The 23075-nt window shown below is 47.1% G+C and overlaps 1 protein-coding gene across 1 annotated transcript in view; it reads left to right on the forward strand.

The window, feature by feature from the left end:
• Nucleotides 1–2680: 2680 nt before the first annotated feature.
• Nucleotides 2681–23075, forward strand: part of MAP2K3 (mitogen-activated protein kinase kinase 3) — a 72227-nt gene continuing 51832 nt past the window's right edge. Inside the window, exon 1 of the mRNA XM_079953971.1 lies at nucleotides 2681–2879. Coding sequence (XP_079810097.1) covers nucleotides 2864–2879 — 16 coding nt within the window. The 5' untranslated portion in view covers nucleotides 2681–2863. The remainder of the gene's footprint in view (nucleotides 2880–23075) is intronic.

Consider the following 23075-nt stretch of genomic DNA (forward strand, 5'->3'; position numbering starts at 1 on the left):
GCCAGCTTCTTCTTGCTGCTGCCTGAGCTGGGGTATTTACAGTAAGGTAGCCACGGCGGCGGGTCCGTGTCAGGTGATCTGAGGCGAGTTGCCGCTGGCGCTGCCGCCCAAACGACGCTGCTTGCCTGGAGGAGGAGGAGAGCAGAGAGGCGAGGAAAATGCAACATGGCCCAGCTGCTGCAGCAGCAGCAGCAGCGGCGGGGCTGTGAGGAGGGGCTGCCTGGTGCGCCCTCTGCGGCCCTGACGCGCGGGGACCGCAGCGAGCGCTGAGAGCCGCTACCTGACGGACGCCTTCAGCCCGGACGTGCGCACAGCTCGTCGGTTCCGCGAGACATGGGGCTCTGCTACAGCCTGCGCCCGAGGCTCTTCGGCGACTCCGGAGGTGGCGAGCGCGCCCCCCCCAGATGTTGCACCTGGTGCGGCCGGCCCCCCCTGCACCCCCCACGCTACGCCACTGATTCTGCTGTAGACGGATGGGATGGGATGGGATACACATGGTTGTAATGTAGCTGAGTTCTGAAACAGTTAGTTTTTATGGTCCCCCATGGTGATACGAGGTCGGCGGTTCGAATCCCTGCGGCGGGGTGCGCTCCCGCTGCTCGGTCCCAGCGCCTGCCAACCTAGCAGTTCGAAAGCACCTCCGGGTGCAAGTAGAAAAATAGGGACCGCTTACCAGCGGGAAGGTAAACGACGCTTCCGTGTGCGACTCTGGCTCGCCAGAGCAGCAATGTCACGCTGGCCACGTGACCCGGAAGTGTCTCCGGACAGCGCTGGCCCCTGGCCTCTTGAGTGAGATGGGCGCACAACCCCAGAGTCTGTCAAGACTGGCCCGTACGGGCAGGGGTACCTTTACCTTTACCTATGGTGATACATCTGGAGATAACACATTTTCCCTAAATACAAATTTCCCTAAATTCCCAAACTTCCCCACCCACACCCCCTCCACGGACCACATGATAATTGTGGATTTTTCTGACTCGGTGCAACAAGACAACTAGCTTCCTGAGGTTTAAAAAAAATAAATAAATCCCCTCCCAGAACAGATTCTGTTCCTGTAATAGGAAAACACCATCACATAATTTGGGATTGCCCTCTTCTCAACACTCATCGCAGAGATCTCCTAGGGACTGCCTTGCAGCTCAAAATATTGATTTACAAAGAGTCTGTCATCCAATATTTGTCGAGGGATGATACTACAAAGATTGTTTCGGGGTACTTAGCCAAGATCTTTAAAGCTAAATCTAACATTTCCTGATTTATTCAATGGTGGCTATGTAGTCTTTTGGGACGCAGGTGGCGCTGTGGGTTAAAGCCTCAGCGCCTAGGGCTTGCCGATCGAAAGGTCGGCGGTTCGAATCCCTGCGGCGGGGTGCGCTCCCGCTGCTCGGTCCCAGCGCCTGCCAACCTAGCAGTTCGAAAGCACCTCCGGGTGCAAGTAGATAAATAGGGACCGCTTACCAGCGGGAAGGTAAATGGCGTTTCCGTGTGCGGCTCTGGCTCTGGCCAGAGCAGAGATGTCACGCTGGCCACGTGACCCGGAAGTGTCTCCGGACAGCGCTGGCCCCTGGCCTCTTAAGTGAGATGGGTGCACAACCCCAGAGTCTGTCAAGACTGGCCCGTACGGGCAGGGGTACCTTTACCTTTACCTATGTAGTCTTTTATATATTGTATGTGTTTGGATTATCAATGCATTTGGATGATTTTGGATGATTTTACTGTTTTAACTTATGCCAATGATGGCTAGTAGCAGCAGCTAGCTTCCTGTTTTCCTGGCAGCCTCTTGCCAAACCTCAGAGGGCAAGGGCGCAGAAGAAGCAAGCCCTCGGATGCTGAAACACAGCATGCCAGTGGTAACCCAGTGCAGGGAAACCAACTTTTATTTTGAAATCTTTTAAGATAACACTTTTGGTTTTCTGTTATGTTGCTTTGACTGTATGCTCTACATTTGACTTTCTTCAGCTTGTTTTATGTATGTTTTATTGATTTAATATGCTGTAAACTGCTTTGCTGTAAACCACAGGGCCTAGGACTTGCCGATCAGAAGGTCGACGGTTCGAATCCCCACGATGGGGTGAGCTCCTGTTGCTCGGTCCCTGCTCCTGCCCACCTAGCAGTTCAAAAGCACGTCAAAGTGCAAGTAGATAAATAGGTACCGCTCTGGCGGGAAGGTAAACGGCATTTCCATGCGGTGCTCTGGTTCTCCAGAAGCCGCTTAGTCATGCTGGCCACATGACCCGGAAGCTGTACGCCAGCTCCCTCGGCCAATAAAGCGAGATGAGCGCCGCAACCCCAGAGTCGGCCACGACTGGACCTAATGGTCAGGGGTCCCTTTACCTTTACCTAAACCGGTTTGAGATTTTTATTAAAAATATAAAGCTGTACAGAAATAATAAGAATAAAAAAACTTGCAGGGGAAGACGGTGACGAGGATTCCTGCGGCACCCAAAGCACCTTCCGCCTTGTGCATAGATCAACGCTTCTCCACTGCGCGTCGGGTGACTGGGATTCCCTGCAGGGCTACCTGAGTATAAAAGGTAGAGCAGGGAAGGGGGCGTGGCCTAGCACAACCCCGCCCCCTTCAGAGAAGGCAGCCAATGCGGGGGGCAGAACGGATGGTCCTGGGCGGGGCCGGGGCTCCTTTTATGCAAGCTCCTCGCCGCCCACCGGCAGAGGCTGTTGCGCTCGATCCCCGCGAAGGGTGCGAGGCTGTTTGGACATGTCCTGGGTGCTGCCGGCGCGCGCCCTGCCCCGACGTCTCCCGCTGCCTCACCTGGGCGCCTAGCCGGATCTTCATCGGGCGGAACCCGCCAGGAAGCCGCGCTCTCTCTCCTCCGCCGATCCACTCAGCCAGAGAGAGAGAGCCATGTCCCTTCCGAAAGGTAAGAGAGGGATCTCGCGTGGGTCGCGCAAGAGCTCTTTTGCGCTCCAGGCGAAGGCCAACTGCTCGCACCCCCGCGCTCCTCCACCCCAATGCAAACTTCGGTGTTCAGAAACGGATGGCAGGAAACGCACAACGCTCGAAACCGCCAAAAAAAATTAATTTTTTTTTTTGCAAGGATAAGCAATGCAAGATCTCTTGCTGATCTCTCCCAAATGCGAAATGTTTGAGTGCACAAGTCAAATGGAATAATCTTGTGACTATAAATCTGGCCTAACGATAGCTCTGGCACTCCGAGAACGGGATCTTCCTGATTGTGCCCTCTTCCCTTTATGAAAGGCAATTTGCCAGTACTATTAATTAGGTGATTATTAATGGTTTTGTGGTACAGTAATATCTGGAAGGTGGCTTGCCAGTAGTGTGATTGGTGCGGAATCGGAATCACCGCTTTAGGTGTCAAATCTGAGTGTATTTTTCAGTCCAAAATTGTATCGAGGTCTCTGTAATCCACTGTGGGTGCAAACAGGTGTGCCAGGTGTGCACCCACAGTGGATTACACAGTGGATTGTATTTTATGATGGATGTATTCTTTTTTGCTTTGTGTGTATGTTGTAAACTGCACTAGTGTGAAAGTGTTGGTGTTGTTTAGTCGTTTAGTCGTGTAATCCCTACTCTGCGCAGTGTGTTGCATTGGACAAGGAATACCGCTTTTCTGGTAAGTTATTCAAAAGCGGAGTGATGCTAGACATCTTTTTGGATAAAGAAAATAAACAGGGCACTGATTCAGCTAAAGACTTGTGGAACGTCATGGAATATTGGTGGCACATAGCCTTCCTTCTCCCTACCCCAAACTTACCCCGAGTTATATATTTTGGGGTCACACTAGTGTGCGAGGGTCATTCAACATAGTGAAGAAATGGAATTTGAAAAGGTGCTTCTCTATAAAATTTTGTACGGGCAATATTTATTTATTTGGAAGTTTGCGTCCTGCCTTTCTTTGAGAAATAGCTTACAGAAGAAGGAAAAAAGGCATAAAATGTTAATAAAACAGCACGGATGGCTAAGAAACAAGCTCCCGGCTTAAACCTAAGAGCAGGGTTTGAAAAACCAGTTAAGCAAAAAAATACAGACGTTGCTAAATTATTGGTGAAATTAAAAACAGCTTGTCTGAAATTGACAGAGGGAGCCAAACAATCCTCTCTATAACATGTAAATTATTACATTTATCTCCCCCAGTTCCTTCAAGGAGCTCAAGATGGTGTATGCTATTTTGTGTTATAAGTAATGCGTATCTTATAAATGTGTGTGTTGTCTTTATCTGTGCATATAAACATGAGGGGCAGTGTGGTGCAGTGGTTAGAGCACTGGCCCACCGCAAGGTTCTTTGCGCCTGGCCTTGCAGGGTTGTTTGTGAAGATAAAGTGGGTGAGTTGAGTTCCTTAAGAGGCTGGGTGGCATAATGATGGTATAAGGTACAAACGCATGGAGAAATCAGAAGGCCTTGCTTGCCCTTATGAGCTTCACAGGCACTTCTTCCCCTGTGCCGCGCCAGTTCTTTCTACAGATGTTTCATATTTCTGCTCTTATCATCACAGGCTGCGTGAGCTTCGCTCTGTGTCATCCAGCAGCTCTGAGCTGTAACTCAGCCTTGGTGGGATGGGCAGATAGTGTCATGCTTTTGTTTTGGAACACTTGCTCACGTTTCTGTTTCCAAATCTCAGTCCTCTTTGCGTGGGATCCGGCTGCTTGTTCTCGACTGCCTGAACTCTGTCCAAGGGGCAAGATATTGCACAGCTCCTGTGGTCCTCACCGCATGTCAGAGGACGCAGGGCAGAATAAGAGTCCTGCTGGGGAAAGGTCCTAGCTCACTGGCAGAGATTCCGCCTTGCATGCAGAAGGTCACGGGTTCAATTCCTGGCATTGCCAGGTAGGGTTGGGAATGTTGCTTCCCTGAATCCCTAGAGAGGTGCTGCTGGTAATTGTAGACCAACCGGGTGACCATGATCGACAGGTAGATTGCCAGGGTTATCCATGTCGATTGCAGGAGTAAAAAAAGAGATTGCCTGGTTGCTCCTGAGCAATGGCAACGCATCCTGCCCCTGCTGGCACTGCTGTGAAAGCTTTAACTCCCTTAGTTGGTGGCAGAGTGGGAGGAGGAGTGAGGGCTGCGGACTGTTGTGATTGATGGTCTGACACCTTTCCCAAAAAAAGCTCAACTCTGGTCTCTTCCCCTGAGGAAAGCTCAACAGTTGTGGGCAATGACAATGAGTAGATCACATTATACTGGGAGTAGATCGCAGTCTCTATAGAGTAGGACGTGTCTGTTGTGGACGATAGATGTAGGTGGATAAAAACCAATGGTCTGATCTGGTATTAGGCAGCTTCCTTTCCTGGAGTAAGTGGCTGGAGGATGCAGCGGCTAACAGCAGTACAGAGACAGAGGGCAAGATTCAGTCTGAATTCTTGCCACTGGCAGCGAGGGATATGTTGAGATGCTTTAAAAGCCCCCAGCATGAATGCAAGTACCCCTGTGGCTCTGCAGAGGTGGAGTCTGTGGCCCGTGTCCTCCTGTCCTGGACAAAATATCAAACCCCTCTCATTTGGAAGCTTCAGCTGCCCCAGAATGCTCCAGCCCGGCTGCTGACTGGCGCCTGTTCCAGAGAGCATAGAATTGTAGAGCTGGAAGGGAGCGCACGTAGATAACCACGCCCAACCCCCTGCAGTGCAGGAATCTTTTGCCCGCTGTGGGGCTTGAACCCACAACCCTGAGATTAAGAGTCTCGTGCTGTACCAGCTAGGCTACCCCAGGTCATGAAAACAACTGCACAATTCAAAGTGTTGGTTATGACCTCTGAAGCCCTATATGACTTGGGCCCAGGCTCCCTGAGAGAATGTGCCTCCCTATACAGTGGTACCTCAGGTTAAGTACTTACCGTATTTTTCACCCTATAGGACGCACCGTCCCATAAGGCGCACCTAGTTTTTTTGGGGGGAAAATAAAGGGGAAAAAATTATTTCCCCCCCAGGCGCGGGGCTGGGGTGGGGGAAGCCTGAGCTTCCCCCGACCCTAGCCCCCAGAACAGGCAACTCTCCGCAAGCCGTGGGAGCCCGGCGGAGAGCTGCGTGAAGCCTGGAGAGCGAGAGGGGTTGGTGCGCAACGGCCCCTCTCGCTCTCCAGGCTTCAGCGAAAGCCTGCATTCGTCCCATAGGAGGCACACACATTTCCCCTTCAGTTTTGGAGGGGGAAAAGTGCGTCCTATGGGGCGAAAAATACGGTAATTCGTTCCGGAGGTCTGTACTTAACCTGAAGCACCACTTTAACTAATGGGGCCTCCCGCTGCCATCGTGCCGCTGGAGCACGATTTCTGTTCTCATCCTGAAGCAAAGTTCTTAACCTGAAGCACTATTTCTGGGTTAGCAGAGTCTGTAACCTGATGTGTATGTAACCTGAAGTGTATGTAACCCAAGGTACCACTGTATATGAACCTGCCTGGGTGCTAGGATCCTCGGTCGGCCATGGCCTTGAGGGGTGGGGGTCCCAAGGGCCAGGGAGACAGGTTGGGGGGGCATCATTTATTTCCTGGGACTGAGGTTCAGCATCCTTGTCCTGCACTTAGTATTTCCAAGGCTGCTGAAGTGGTTTAATTCTAGTTTTTTTTGGGGGGGGGGCGGAGAGGGGGAAGGCAGCAAAATTTGGAAAACAGCTTGGTTTGTGCCGACACTGCAGTTAATTGTACAAAAAACATACTGGCCTGCAGTGCCGTGCCCATTGAATAAACCCCATTGAGCACAGTGGGAATTGTAAGCGTATGAAAATGGAATTGTGTTTGACACTTTTGGCCAGGCAGCACACCTGAGCTGTGTGTGTTCTGCTTAAGATAAAAATAATAAAAATTTAAATACAAGGGAATGTCCCTTTCTGGGATTACAGTTGGAACAAGAATGCTTCGTTATTTGTTAATTCCCCACATCAAAGGCCGGGGAACCCTTTTAAGTACTCTGTTAATGACTACTGGGGTATGGCCCGCACGTTGTTTGCATAGTTAGGCATAATAGAGTAATTACTACTTGCGTAACTGGCAAGAAGAGAGAGAGAGAGAGACGGCTAGATACCGAAATGTTCTTTGCGTTTCGGTGTTTTCATTTGCCGGGCTTGCTTTATGGCAGGCTCGTAAATAGCAGCTTGCCCGATTTGCCTGCGGTGGGTAAGAATCTCTTGCCTGCAAATGAAATGGGAGAATTTTGAAAATTGGAGGACAGTTGTCCATCACTGACTAACATAGGTATGTGCAGGCAGGCAGATGAGTCAACAAATATGTATGGGCAGGCAGGCAATGTTTTTCTGGTTGGGCTAAGTAACTTTGGTCCAAGGGTGAGAAACCTGCGGGCCTCTCCAGATGTTGATGGACTACAGCTCCCACAATCCCTGACCATTGGCCATGTTGCCTGGGGCTGATGGGAATTGGAGTCCAGGAACATCTGCAGCAGAGCTTTCCAAACTGTGTGTCATGATATGTCAGTGTGTTCTAGGTGTATCATACTCCCTGCACTCCTCCTGGGGCTGGAAAGGGGTTAGTTCAACCTCCAGTTTGCTAGTAAAACTGAATTATTGTGTTGCAAAATGATGCACGTCTAAAAAGTGTGTCACTGACGCGAAAAGTTTGGAAAGCTCTGATCTGAAGGGTCATAAATTCCTCATCCCTGTATTAATGGACTTAATGTTCTACCACTAAGCTACTGTCTTGTGGAATAGAGTTTTGCTGGAGACAGCCAGAAGCTTTTGGAAATGCCTCAAAAGCTGGTGTGATAAAAGCAAGCGGTTGCTGTGTTGTAAAAATCGGTCCTTAATATCCTTTCGGCACATACTTGGAGGCCTGTCATCACCCACTTCCCTTCTGGCACATTTGCAGAACTCTCTTTGGCGGGTGAGAATGCCCAAAGGTGACACAGGAAGTCACTTAATGAAGTGGGCTAATTTATTTGGACCATTTTTAAAAAAACAAACCCTCTAAACGACTCCAAAACCACTTTGTATGTGGGTTTTTTAATAAGTCGGAAATGGAAAGCTGTACAGTCATTGTGCCATTTATTTTTTAAAGGTGTGTGTATCTGCTTAACTTATTTGCCAAACTGCAAAATGAACAGAAAGTGGTTTGCAGCAATAGAATATTTGGTCGATATATTAAAAACTATACATTAAGGTTACCAGACCTCCAGTTCTGACCAGTCTCCAGGTTTGCCTTCCTCTGACAGGTGGATGGCTTGAATCTTCAGGTGGGTGAAAATGCCTTTAATAGAGTAAAAGAATATTAAGAAGGTTATGCATGTGGTTTGCCCTCCTCTGCTCCCCTCTCCCAATTAACCTCCATCTCCAGGGCCTGTCCCTGTGACATCACCAAGTCTCAGGCTTGGGCCCTGAAATCTCAGGATCTGGGATGCTCCTGATCTGGCAGTCCCATTGAAGATACATAAATCAGCAGTCGTGGAAGAGCATGATGAGCCCCAAGTAGAATTAAATGACAGAAATCCTGATGCGCAGGTGTCTCACCACTGATGGGGGTTACATTCCTAGGTACCACATGTATACGTGAAATCGTGTATAGTGGGGAACACCATCTAAAAAGCCAAACTCGGTCCAAAATCCACCCCCCCAAACTCCACCTGCAGCCAATCGGAATCTGCGTCAGACATTCGGGTTCCAAATAATGTTTGCAAACAGGAACACTCATTTCTGGGTCTGCGGCATTCGGGAGCCAAAGCACTCAACTCGCAAGGCGTTTGCAAACCAAAGTACAACTGTATTAACATCACATACAAAAGCCACCTGCATGACCTTGTGTTAACCGAGCATATAAAGACATGCAACGACCTGGGCTGTTTCTAACATAAACATGCAACAGATTGTCAAAGAAAAGATGGCTGCCAGTATGCTCTTTCTGTGAGCTAATGCATGGGCAGTCCTAGTTCAGGGGTGGGGAACCTGTGGCTTTCCCACTGTTGCTGGATCAATATATTTCTGACCATTGCCCAAGGGGCTGATGGGAATTGTTGTCAGTTACCTGAGCATTCCTATGTGTCTATTCAGAAGTAAGCTCCATTAATGGAATTGGGTTAATATTGGGTTAATGGAATGATGATGATGATGATGATGATGATAATAATAAGTATAATAAGTATAATAATAATTATTATAAATAATGGTTAATGGTTTAATGGAATTAATAGAAGTTTTTATAGGACTGCACTGAAAATGGACTTTTTTGGGTGCTCACCCATAGGAAAACACTACTTTGGGCTATTAGGATTAAAAGCCTTTAATAGATTCATATATTAATTAATACAGCAAACTTCTTTTTATTATAAGTATCTGATCTTCATCAACTTAGAGCAGCAGAATATTTTCTTGGAGAAGCAACATCACTGGATGTGATCAAAGTATGGCCCTTTCAACGGCTATTATCTATTAGCTTTGCATACTGTATCTTGTGCTGCTGCTTGTGTGTGTGTGTGTGTGTGTTTGCTTAACCTCATGTGGAAAGGATGCTGGAGAATTATCACCTGTGCAGGTGAGTGAGCCTGGAAGGCATCGCTGGCTTGTCAGGTGCCTTTACAGGTGAGCGTGATGACAAGGAACTTCAATAATCTTTTCAAAACATAGGAAGCTGCCTTATACCTGAGTCAGACCATTGGTCATGTAGGTCAGTCTTGTCTACACTGACTGGCAGGAGCCCTCAAGGGTTTCAGGCAAGAGTTTCTCCCAGCCCTATGTGGAGATGTCAGAGATTTAACCCGGGCCCCTTCTGCCTGCAGAGCAAATGCTTTACTACAGAGCCCTATGGAGGGAAATTATATTTTCAACACAGTTGCTGGAAGTTTTGAGGTGAATTTAGAAAGTGGTTTTGTGTTAATTGTGTTTTTGGGGAGTACAGTGTTAGCTCGGGTTAAGTACTTAATTCGTTCCGGAGGTCCGTGCTTAACCTGAAACTGTTCTTAACCTGAAGCACCACTTTAGCTAATGGGGCCTCCTGCTGCTGCCGCGCCACCAGAGCCCGATTTCTGTTCTTATCCTGAAGCAAACTTCTTAACCTGAAGCACTATTTCTGGGTTAGTGGAGTGTGTAACCTGAAGCGTATGTAACCCGAGGTACCACTGTATTTTAAATACGTAGCGGCATTATATTACAAAGTACTATTATTTTTATTTTTTGTTCACCTCCTTTTGGCAACTCCTGCAGCCAAGCTGATGCCAAACGTATTGCTCTGCTTTCCTTTTCATTTAAATATACGGTATTTTATTCAATTCTCACAGATTTCACATATAATTCCAATATGTAATGCATTTGTACCTCAGAAGTCGAACAGAATTCATTCTGGAAGTCCGTTCGACTTCTGGAATGTTCGACTTTCAAATCACGGCTTCCGATTGGCTGTAGGAAGCTCCTGCAGCCAATCGGAAGCCGTGGAAGCCCCATCAGATGTTCAGTTTCCGAAAAAACATTCGAAAACTGGAACACTCGCTTCCGGTTTTTGATCCTTCAGTAGCCGGAACGTTCGACTCCCAAGGCATTGGGGAACAGAGTGTGGTGATCACACAGGGCCCCCGGACGTTTCACCACTTTATTTCTCGCTGCTACCACCCAGGCCCAGTCAGGGTTAAATTGGAACATAAACTTCTGTTTATTCATTGCAGTTTAACAAGCGTGTGGTTTCATAAATGGTCTGAGTCAATTACAATCATGGGCTGCCTATCCAGACCTATAACTTCCGCTACCTGCTCTCACTCACTAAACCACCTCTCAGATATTTACTTGTTTTCCTAGCTCCTAACTGTTTCTGACTCAGCTTATTTCGCTACACTAACTCAACCTGCCCCCAGACTCTCTCCCAATTCACTCCCACTCCAACCAACCACCCAACTCCTAACAAACTCCCTGTTTCCCCCTCCCAGAGCTGGTTTTATAGTCCCTCTGACTCCACCCCCTGGGTTCTGATTGGGTAACCTGTTTAACTATTACACCTCCAGCACTCTCATATGTTAACGTCACACTGAGCTACAACTACCATTCTTTCTTTTATCAACTTCTTACCTTGTTTTCCAATTCTCCCCCTACCTCTTTCCTGCACCCCATCTTCCCTCTTTTGTATCAGAATCACAGTACAGTGGTGCCCCGCAAGGCAAACGCCTCGCAAGACGGAAAACCCGCTAGACGAAAGGGTTTTCCGTTTTGGAGGCGCTTCGCAAAACGAATTTCCCTATGGGCTTGCTTCGCAAGAGGAAAATGTCTTGCGAATTCCTGCGGGTTTTTCCCCCTTTCCCCCCCTTTTCCTAAGCCGCTAAGCCGCTTAACAGCTGATCCGCTGATAAGCCGCTTAACAGCTGATCGCTAAAAGCCGCTAAACCGCTAATAGCGCTAATCCGCTAAGCTGTCACTGGGCTTGCTTTGCAAGACGAAAAAACCGCTAGACGAAGAGCCTCACAGAACGGATTAATTTCATCTTGCGAGGCACCACTGTACAATAATTTCTAAATCTTTCTGTTGCTCACAATTCAAATCCTGCTTGCACATTCATCATATTATAATATCCCTCTAAATGCACTGCTTTCTTTTGGACCACATCAGCAAGACCAAGTGGGGTGTCTTGTTGTTTTAGCAGCCCAGGAACTCTATAATAATTTAATAATAGTAACAATAATTTTATTATTTATACCCTGCCCATCTGGCTGGCTTTCCCCAGCCACTCTGGGGGGCTTGCAGCAAAATATAGAAATGTAATAAAACGTCAAACATTTAAAACTCCCTGATATGTACAGGGCTGCCTTCCATATACACTGCTGAGGTTTGCGCCTGGGACAAACAGATGTCAACAGCAAATTCTGTCCCACCGTTCTTCCATCCTGGAACTCAAATCGCCATACCTCCTGTTCTGATACGGTCACCCACCCAGATACTGACCAGAAGCAGACCTACTTTGCTTCTGCAGGCCCTCTTGCATCTTCAGACCAAAACCTAGGACCGTATTGTGAACTGCTGTGGTATTATTTGCAAGAATAATAATATACAGCTGTCTTAAAGCAGGCGTAGCAAATATTGTACACCCTCCAGTTGTTGTTGGACTCCAATTCCCATCAGCCACTGCTAGCATAGCCCATGGTTGCACTCCGGAGGGGCCTCCACATTGGGCATCACTGCCATAAATGAATAAAAATCACTTCCTTCTGAATCCGGTTAAGCTCATGCATAAATGTTGGCCATCGCATCTTTATTAAGCCCTCGAGGAAAGGAAGTGAGCTTGAGTCAGGATGGAGGTTTCCGTTGTGTACTTTAGTGGTGGTGGTTGTTGTTGTTGTTTAGTCGTTTAGTCGTGTCTGACTCTTCGTGACCCCATGGACCAGAGCATGCCAGGTACTCCTGTCTTCCACTGCCTCCCGCAGTTTGGTCAAACTCATGTTGGTAGCTTTGAGAACACTATCCAACCATCTCGTCCTCTGTCGTCCCCTTCTCCTTGTGCCCTCCATCTTTCCCAACATCAGGGTCTTTTCCAGGGAGTCTTCTCTTCTCATGAGGTGGCCAAAGTATTGGAGCCTCAGCTTCACGATCTGTCCTTCCAGTGAGCACTCAGGGCTGATTTCCTTAAAAATGGATAGGTTTGATCTTCTTGCAGTCCATGGGACTCTCAAGAGTCTCCTCCAGCACCATAATTCAAAAGCATCAATTCTTTGATTATTATTACTATTACTATTATTATTATTATTATTGAAAGACAGGGTGTGAGGCAGCATGGTGTAGTGGCTAGAGCCCTGGTCTGGGTCGGGCTTAGGGGTGATGGGAATTGTACAGTCCAACAATACTTGGAGATGCCATAGGTTTCCTAGCTCTGTAGCGTGACCTACTTCACAAAGTGGGTGTGAGGTGTGTGTGTGTAAATGGGGTGGCTGTGGAGAAATAATTGTCTATGCTACCTTGAACTCCTTGGAGATATGGCAGGATAAAAGTGTAGTTAACACCAGAACTGGATATTCTGTTCTGAAGGGGGGGAAATGGTGCAAATAACTACATTAGGGCAATTCCTTTGTTTGGACCAACCAAAATGTTGCAGAGGTGTGTCTGTGTATTTCATTGTTCATCTTGCTTTTTATCCCGCAGAATTCTTCAGGCTGGATGTTTAAATAAACCATCAGGGAAGAGGGTGAGGAAGATTAAAATCTGGGCATGTGGGGAAAGTTCACAGGTCTACAGTTCATAATAATCCTTGGCTGGTCTGTAAAAAACTGAACTGTAAAAAATGTTACTTGAAAAAAAAAAGAGAGAGAAATTGCACATACTTTTGTAAACCAAGAAAATCTTTAATAAAATTAAAATCCTTGGCTGGTATGCGGGCAGGAGTTTCTTTGACAGACCTGTCCCATCCTTTTTTGCCTTGAACATCCTATCTTTGTTTGCTTGGAAGGAAGCCCCACTGATTGCAGTGGAATTTCTCCCAAGGAAATGTGTGAAGGATTGTGGTCTGCAGGTTTAGCATACCATTTCCCGCCTCCAAACTTTCTCTCCCACATTTCCCTCCTCCCCAGTAACACTTGTCAACACTGCATGGATTCTGAAGAGGTGGATTGGGGTCGCCAAAGGCTTGCCGTTCTGAATTTGTTGATTCTTTGCCGTTTTCGTTGCAGCAAACTGACTGGGCTACCCTCTGTGGTGGCTGGCGCCCGTAGGTACTTTTATGGCGAAAGGCCGGGGGGCCCACAGTAGGCAGAGCCAGGATTGTTAGCTGGCCCCCTTATTCTTCTCACAAGGTTCCCAGAATTCCCTGGGAAGAGGAATAGACGGTTTAAACGTAACAAACTATTCCTCCCAGGATTCTTTGCAGGAAGCCATGACAGTTTTGGCGTGTCCAAACTTTTTTCAAAGAGGGCCAGATTTGATGACGTGAACATGCGTGAGGGCCAACCAAAGTTGTTCAGGTTTTTAAAGGATTTTACCCCAGGAGATAGACTGCCACAGGGACTGGATTAAACAGAGCAGTGAGCTGGATTAGGCCCCCAAAACGGACTTTGGATAGGCCTGGTTTAAAGTGTTACAATACCGCTTTAAACAAATACAGTGGTGCCTCGCAAGACGAAATTAATCCGTTCCGTGAGGCTCTTCGTCTAGCGGTTTTTTCGTCTTGCGAAGCAAGCCCATTGACAGCTTAGCGGATTAGCGCTATTAGCGGCTTTTAGCGGATCAGCTGATAAGCGGCTTATGGCTTAGGAAAAGGGGGGGAAAAGGAAAAAAAAACCCACAGGAACTCGCAAGACATTTTCGTCTTGTGAAGCAAGCCCATAGGGAAATTCGTTTTGCGAAGCGCCTCCAAAACGGAAAACCCTTTTGTCTAGCGGGTTTTCCGTCTTGCGAGGCGTTCGTCTTGCGGGGCACCACTGTAGTGTGTAGGCGAAGGTGGGCTCATCTGTTGTCTTTCTGCATTAGGTATCCCACCAGGTTTCAACAACTGAGGGGGATCTTCCTTCTGGTGAGGTGCTGCGCAGGATTCTTGCTGGGTTTCAGTGAGGGACGCCACAACACGTCCCTGTGGGTTGAGCTGAGGGGTGTGTGTGTGTGTGTGTGTGTGTGTGTGTGTGTGTGTTTAACCAGAGAGAATCTGGATTTGCATTTCCTGTCTATTGGTGTGTAACCCTCTTATGAGTCAGCACCATCATGTTTCTGAATGAAGAAGCTGATTCACCGGCAGAAGTGTGTAGGCTGGGCCTCGGGTTCCTGGTCCTTGAATCAAGCGGCTCTGCCTTTTAAAGGGGAAATGGTGTGGCCTTGAGTTGTGACAGGGTTTGCAGTGCAAGTACAGTGGTACCTCGGGTTAAGTACTTAATTCGTTCCGGAGGTCCGTTCTTAACCTGAAACTGTTCTTAACCTGAGGTACCACTTTAGCTAATGGGCCCTACTGCTGCCGCTGCGCCACCGGAGCCCGATTTCTGTTCTCATCCTGAAGCAAAGTTCTTAACCCGAGGTAATATTTCTGGGTTAGCGGAGTCTGTAACCTGAAGCGTATGTAACCCAAGGTACCACTGTATAAGGATAGATCCCGACTGGTTCAGTTTCCGTTTCCCTTATGTGTTGGAGGTCTGGGTTCAGGGGCGAACGTTGGTAATGTGGCTCTCTGAGCGAGGATAAAATTTCGTGCCCCCTCATCTCTAAATACTCACATTCCGCCTGCCCCCCCGCCGGTTCACGTTTTGGAGGAAAAAAAGAGAGGACTAAGTGCATTTAATAATAATAATTTTAGATTTCTAAGCCTGGTGCTTGCAAGTTGTTTGAGGGGCGTGTCTCTCCTACCCACCCTTCCCTGGAGTGGGTCAGCATTTATAAACCCAACAGGCAAAATGCATTCCTTGTGTAGAAAATAGTAGAACTGGCTAGAGGGGATTAGATTTCTTCCTTTGTTTAAAAGCAGCAGCAGCAACAATACTGAACAGCTTGAGCTTTTTAATGTGGCATTGCACAGCTGAGCTATCTGGAGAGTAGAATCATATGGTTCAGTAGGAGATATTGGGAACTAACAAGACCTGATTGTTGCCAGAATAATAATAATAATAATAATAATAATAATAATAATAATAATAATGTGCACCACCAATCTGACTGGGTTGCCCTGGCCACCATGGGTGGCTTGCAACAAAATATTAAAATCACAATAAAACAGGGGTTGACAAGGTTTACCCGCGATTTCCGGTGTCCGTGTCTGTGCAGATGCGATTTCCGGCGCTGCGGAAGCGAGTCCCCGCGCTCCTCTGCGCCAGTTTAGCACAATAAGTTTAGACTCATTGAGTGGGCGGCTTGGTTCGGGGGTAGCTTGTGGGCCGGTTAAATGACCCTGTCGGCCGCTTGTGGCCCATGGGCCTTAGGTTGCCTATCCCTGCAATAAAACCACAATAAAAACTACCTTTTACAGGACTGCCTTCAGATGTCTTCTAAAAATCAGGTGTTTATTTCTTTGACATCTGATGGGAAGGTGTTCCACAGGGAGGGTGTGATTAGTTAACAGAACCTCTCCACTGAGAATATTGATCTGTTAGTATAACAAGGTCTTGATTTTGGTCATTAACATAGTTAAAGAAAGGGGGCCCTTGTGTCTTTGAAGGTGTCTCTCTTCATTATGCCTTTAATTGCCCTTTTGTGTCTGCTGAAAGGTTCCTTGTAATTTCACTTACAATGAGGCAACTGCCAGAAGGCCCTCCGGGCTGGACCTCTGTGTCTGGGCTGAACCGTGGGGTTGGAGATGCTCCTTCAATGTTATTTTTTTTAATGCACAAACAGACAGCTTGAAACGGGCATCAACTGCATAATGCTAGTTGGCCAAGAGATTGTCCCAACTTGGAGAAACTCTGCTCTGTTGCATCTGCCATGTTGTGATATAATTTGGTTGATGCTGCCAAATCCGGTACTTCCATTGAGGTAGAAGTGTCCCACTGTGTCCTGGTAAAAAAGGTAAAGGTACCCCTGCCCGTAAGGGCCAGTCTTGCCAGACTCTGGGGTTGGTGCGCCCATCTCACTCAAGAGGCCGGGGGCCAGCGCTGTCCGGAGACACTTCCGGGTCACGTGGCCAGCGTGACATCGCTGCTCTGGCCAGAGCCAAAGCCAGAGCCAGAGTCGCACACGGAAACGCCGTTTACCTTCCCGCTTGTAAGCGGTCCCTATTTATCTACTTGCACCCGGGGGTGCTTTCGAACTGCTAGGTTGGCAGGCGCTGGGACCAAACGACGGGAGCGCACCCCACCGCAGGTAGCCTGACTCAAATTGGTCTGGTGCATTGCTGAGAGTGTCCAAGTGTCCACCACACCTTTGTAAGGAGGTTGCATGCATTCACGTGCCTGAACTTGTGCTGTAAGTACACCAGCCCCGATTTTGCACAAGAGCTGAGATTCCCAACATCGAAATGAGTGTGCAACGTGGAAACGAGCACCTAGCACAGCAGCCGTTTTTAATCTGGTCCAGGAGACCCCACAAATTTGGTACATTTCCAGGTAAAAAAAGGGTCATATTGTGATTCTATTAATGGAATGTGATGCATAAGAGAGGGAAGGTTTGTTTGGTGGGAGACGTTATCTCTGGAGAAACAAACAGTGCCGTCTTGGAACTTGGCGAGGCAGGAAATTAATAGTGCAGCAAGCTGAAGGGGCTGTGCTGGGAATGGGGCAAGTTCCTTCTGGCTGGTGGTGGCTGCAGATAGTGGAAGGAAATGCGGGTTGGGGTTATCCAGTAAGACAGGAAGGACAGGCCGAAAGAGCCATCAGGTGCCTGAGCCTCTTAAGTACGCCTACAGCTCTTGAAACCCACCAGCTCTTCCTTCCCCTTTCTGCACAATGAAAATGGAAGTTATTCTGAACCCTGAAGGCTAATCATGCTCCTTCTGGGAGGTGCTGATCTGGATCTTATGCCGCCAGGGCTGCGCACGAGAGGCAGTGTGGTGTAGTGGTTAGCGTTGGACCTGATAGAGACCAGGGTTCCAATCCCCACTCGGCCTTGAAGCTCACTGGGTTGACCTCTCAGCCTAACCTACCTCACAGGGTTGTTGTGAGGATGAAATGAGGGTTGTGCATTTCACCCTGAGCAATTCCCCACTTGTAATTCCCAGCAGCTGGTATTCCGAGGCAGACTGCCTGATAGCTTGGTTGGTTAGAGTGTGGTGCTGATAATGCCAAGGCTGCAGGTTTGATCCCCGTTTGGGACAACTGATCCTCAGAGTCCCTACAAAATTCTGTGACAGGATCTAGCCATTGTAGCTAGTAGCTAATGCAGCTGGGGCATCCAGAAAGCATAAAACAAAGCAGTTACATATTCTGCAAATAACATTTAACAATAATAAATTGATTTATATACAGTACTGATCTTCACCAATCAAAAGATCCTAGTGTAGTGTACATCATTTAAATAATAATAATAAAAGCATAATAGACAGCATAATAGTAAAATTATTATAATAATCATTTTTATATTATACTGTACTGTGCTTTGTTGGCACCCACCTGTCTCAAGTGACAATGGAATGAGCCTCTGTCGATCAAGTCCAACCACAGCATGATATACGACACAGGAATGTTTAAGTGTTACATTGATCACTTAAACACCAACATACTTGCCCTTGTCTCCTGCCACACCCTTTGAGAACCACTGTCTTAGATTCTGAGGTTCTTAGGTGTAGACCTAGATCTCTTGAGCTAATAATGGGTCAGGAGAGGACTTTGGGATGATGGAAGTTGTGCTTGGCAAAGTTTGCTCCATCAAGTGGAGTTTGCTTTCTTTTTGCTGCTGCGCAAGGGAAATTAACGTTGTCTTGCCTTGTTCTCTGTTTGCATTGGCCAACTTTGTGACTCGGCTCTGAATGCCTTTCCCCCTTTGTTCTGGCTTGCAGCGAAACAAATATAATGGGTTAGTATTACTCGAACATCATTTGGAGGCCTACGGATTCTCCGCCTCTGAACCACTTCATCATCTTTGTTTATCCTAGTGGGAAACTCGCAAACAGGTCACTAGTACAACGACTGTCTCCTGCTGTCATCCCCCAGAATCTGGAGGCGTTTTTGCCTCTCATCCCGGGCGTACAAAGCAGCTAAGATGACTAGCCAAGCAGCCACTGATTGTCTCAATCCCCCATGAATGTCCCCAATGCTCTGCGATTCCTGGAAAGCTTTTGGACATGACGCACAAGCAGAGTTCTCTCTGGTGTAGACCAGGCTGCCTTGCTGACTAGTTACAGCCTTGCATTTCTGGAGTGCATTTGTACAAGAGCTCCACATAGTGGCTTTGGGTTTATTTTTAAAAACAGTGTCGAAAGCATTGACTCGAGTCGCTGCTTTTCTTTTTTTAAAATAAGTATCCCTTCTCCTTTTCTTTAGGTGAAATTTTTTCGCTTTCCACCCGGCGTTGCCCATTTAATTCAAACTCGGTCAGCTAGCAACACTTCCTGTTGACGCCCTCCCTTATTGGCTGGTGTTTCGCAGAAGCCAAATAAAGCAACAGTATATAAAGAGAGGATGTCAGGCCGGCTGCTGTGGAGAGAGCTTTTTGTGTGGGTGGCTCAGTTGTGAATGGGATCATAACTGCGGCTTGCTCTCTTATCTTCCTGGCAGCATTGAGGGGGGGGGGCGGGGAACTGTTATTTTTGTTTCATTTCCTTTTTCGAGGCTGAAACTGTGTTGCAGCCTGTAAAATCTGCAAGCATTTGGCTGGAAGTTATTGCACTTGCAACTTTCTCACGGGTGTGATTCTCTTGAATTTTCTTTCACTGCTTCAGAATTATTGGTGCTTTTGTAATAATAATAATAATAATAATAATAATAATAATTAATAATTAGCAGGGACCGAGCAACGGGAGCTCATCCTGTCGCGGGGATTCGAACCGCCGACCTCCCGATCGGCAAGTCCTAGGCTCTGTGGTTTAACCCACAGCGCCACCCGCGTCCTAATACTGCACCATACAGACCCTGATTTAAAAATAAAAATGTACAAGTGGTTTCGGACACAATGTAATGTGTGGGGACAACACACAGCAGGAGCCTGTCTCGTGGTTCCGTTGGATGCCTGTGGACTACATCTCCCATCATCCTGGATCATTAGTGATGCTGAACGGGGCTAATGTGAAAAGGATCTAGGAGTCTTGGTTGACCACAAACTTGACATGAGCCAACAGTGTGACGCGGCAGCTAAAAAAGCCAATGCAATTCTGGGCTGCATCAATAGGAGTATTGCATCTAGATCAAGGGAAGTAATAGTGCCACTGTATTCTGCTCTGGTCAGACCTCACCTGGAGTACTGTGTCCAGTTCTGGGCACCACAGTTCAAGAAGGACACTGACAAACTGGAACGTGTCCAGAGGAGGGCAACCAAAATGGTCAAAGGCCTGGAAACGATGCCTTATGAGGAACGGCTAAGGGAGCTGGGCATGTTTAGCCTGGAGAAGAGGAGGTTAAGGGGTGATATGATAGCCATGTTCAAATATATAAAAGGATGTCACATAGAGGAGGGAGAAAGGTTGTTTTCTGCTGCTCCAGAGAAGCGGACACGGAGCAATGGTTCCAAACTACAAGAAAGAAGATTCCACCTAAACATTAGGAAGAACTTCCTGACAGTAAGAGCTGTTCGACAGTGGAATTTGCTGCCAAGGAGTGTGGTGGAGTCTCCTTCTTTGGAGGTCTTTAAGCAGAGGCTTGACAACCATATGTCAGGAGTGCTCTGATGGTGTTTCCTGCTTGGCAGGGGGTTGGACTCGATGGCCCTTGTGGTCTCTTCCAACTCTATGATTCTATGATTCTAATGGGAACCGCAGTGTAGCAACATCTGGAGGGCTGCAGCTTCCCCATCCCTGGTGTGCAAACCTGTTCCTAGCACATGGAGAGATGCATAATGTCCATGTCGGATATACTGTAGCGAGAAATGAAGGGAACAGGAAGCATGAGGGGACATGTGCTTCCTCTCCTCCCTATCTCCAAACCATTCCGTAATGTCTGGAACCACAGACTTTCCAGGTGTGTTTGAACCTAGGCCTGCTAAACGCCTTATCTGCAAGAAAAATCAACATTTCGCTGAGCCTTTTTAGGTTGGGATGGACAAGGCTTTAGTTAGAAGTTGGGTTTTCCTTGTTAACCTCCTTTCCTTGAATTGTGCTGGTAACAATTGCAGGGGAAGAAGCTGAGGAATGTTTCTCTCTCTTTCATCTTCAGATGCTAACTGCTGCCACCCTTCTTGTTTGCGCTGTTCTTGAGTTCCTCCCTGGAGAATTGTATGATGCCCCCGCTTTCTTTATTCTGCGTTTCTCTTACAGAAGCAAAGGAATGTTGGTGCAGTTCAAGATTTCCTGAATTCAATCCTCTATTGTGGTTCAGGCTCAAAATATGCTTTAAAACCACACAAAACACCTGTGGGTGTAAAATAATGGTTTATGGAAGCATGCTGTTAAGCCTAGGAAACAAGGTACTTACTCCTTAAGGATGTTGGTATGAATGCTCCCCTTTCAAAGACTGATCAATACCTTTTCCAAATAGCCTTTGAGTTGACTTGTTGGCTGCTGTTTCTGCTGTTGTATTCTGTAACAGTGGTACCTCAGGTTACATACGCTTCAGGTTACAGTCTCTGCTAACCCAGAAATCTTACCTCAGGTTAAGAACTTCGGTTTTTTGGTTTTTTTAAAGAATATTTATTAAAGTTTTCAAAAAACAACACAATACAAAACAAAACAGGAAACAACAACAACAAAAATAATTAAAAAACAAATAACGTTTTCATTACTTATTTTCTTTTAACATATTTTCCAGACCTCTTCATACCTTCCTTTCTTGTATTCCAATTCAGAATGTTAGTTCAGCAAATCCTCACCATTAGTTATTACTTCTTTCTAGGCCTTTTTTTCCATATCTCTTAAGCATTACAGCTGGAAACCACTTAATTTCTACCCAACATCATTCTAACATTCATTAATTTTACAGTATTTCTGTAAATAGTCTTTAAATTTCTTCCAATCTTCTTCCGGCGACTCTTTTCCCTGGTCCCGGATTCTGCGATCTGGCTGCGACATCTGTCACCCCATTGATCGCCAGGGTTGATTCGGCTGATCTGGCTGGCTAGGCGGGTGTCCCCTTCCTCCCTCACCGCTCCATGTGCGTCCCTCCCGAAGCTGTGCGCTCGGTGGAAGAGGACGACCATCCCAGATAGGAGTATACCGTTCTTCGGTCAAGGGTATACGATAGCTGCGCTCCCCTGCTGGAACCTCCAAACAAGCAGGTTAAGAACTTTGTTTCAGGATGAGAACAGAAATCGTGCTCCGGCGGCGGCAGCAGCAGCAGCAGCAGCAGCAGGAGGCCCCATTAGCTAAAGTGGTGCTTCAGCTTAAGAAGAGTTTCAGGTTAAGAACGGACCTGCGGAATGAATTAAGTACTTAACCTGAGGTACCACTGTACTAGTCATTCCAATTATTCCATTTTTTAAAAATGCCACCTGCTCAGGACAGTGTGATCGGTCCTTTCCTCCACCTTAACTTTATTATTCACAAGGCCCCTGCAAGGTCAGTTGGGCTGAGAGTGACAACTCAAGGTCACCCGATGATCCTTGTTAGTGTTTGTTACTATGCTACGTGCATTATCTTTGTGTTTTTATGTTGTAAACAGCCTTGTGATGCTCGGATGAAAGGTGGCGTGGAAATGTACTAAACAAGAACAGAAATAAATGAAGCTTCATGACAAAGTGGGGTTTTTTAAAGGTGTTTTTTTGGGGGGGTCCTTTGTATTTATTTATTTTTCTACTTCTTAATGTATTTACAAAATTCTACTTTTCTTACATTCAAGAGCCCAAATCAGTTAACTGCAAAGCATGTTCAAACCCAGCAACCATAAATAAAAATCTTAGGGAAACGAACAGGTGGCTCAGGCATAGAGCACAATCTTTGCCTGGCATCCGATACGATATCTTTATTGTCATTGTCCCATGCAGAACAATGAAACTGAAAAACTACATAAAACATTCAAAAACCCCTAAAAACTCTAAAACCCCATTTTAAAATACACTATACTATAGAGACCCCTTATGCTGCGTTTAGAACCAGAATTGCATTTGCGTAGAAACTGTTTCTCAGGCGACTAGTCCTGGCCTTTATTAACCCTATACCTTCTTCCAGAAGGCAGAAGCTGAAAGGGATCATTTCTGGGGTGCGTACTATCCTGCCGCTTTCTTATGGCACCTGACAGCATAGATTTGATCCAAGGTGGGAAGAGTGCGCCCAGTTATTCTCTCTGCAGTCTTTACAACCCGGGACAGCATTGTTTTTTCCCTGGCCGTGCAGCTCCCAAACCACACACACAGACCATAAATTAATACACTCTCCACAGTGCAATGGTAAAATGCCATCAACAGGTCCTTTGAGAGATTGTTTTTCCAGAGGATTCTCAGAAAATATAACCTCTGCTCTGTCTCTCTCTGGAGGTAATGAAGATTTGCGCCTTTTGGGAGTAAAGTCAAACTGTTGGAGTGTCGCGGCGCCTGCTGTGGCCGTAGAGACCCATACAGGAGAGACATGTTTTGTTGCACCTGGGGGAGATGAAGGCGCCCAGTTTTGTTGCTGCAGATGCACCATGGCGTTTCTTCTCTCTGAGCTCCTCCCAGCCTTCATTCCTCCTTTCGTCACTGCTGTGGATACACGACTTGACTGCCTGTCTCCAG

The sequence above is a fragment of the Podarcis cretensis genome, assembly GCF_951804945.1.
Source record: "Podarcis cretensis genome assembly, chromosome: 14".
In the NCBI taxonomy this organism is placed as follows: Eukaryota; Metazoa; Chordata; class Lepidosauria; order Squamata; family Lacertidae; genus Podarcis; species Podarcis cretensis.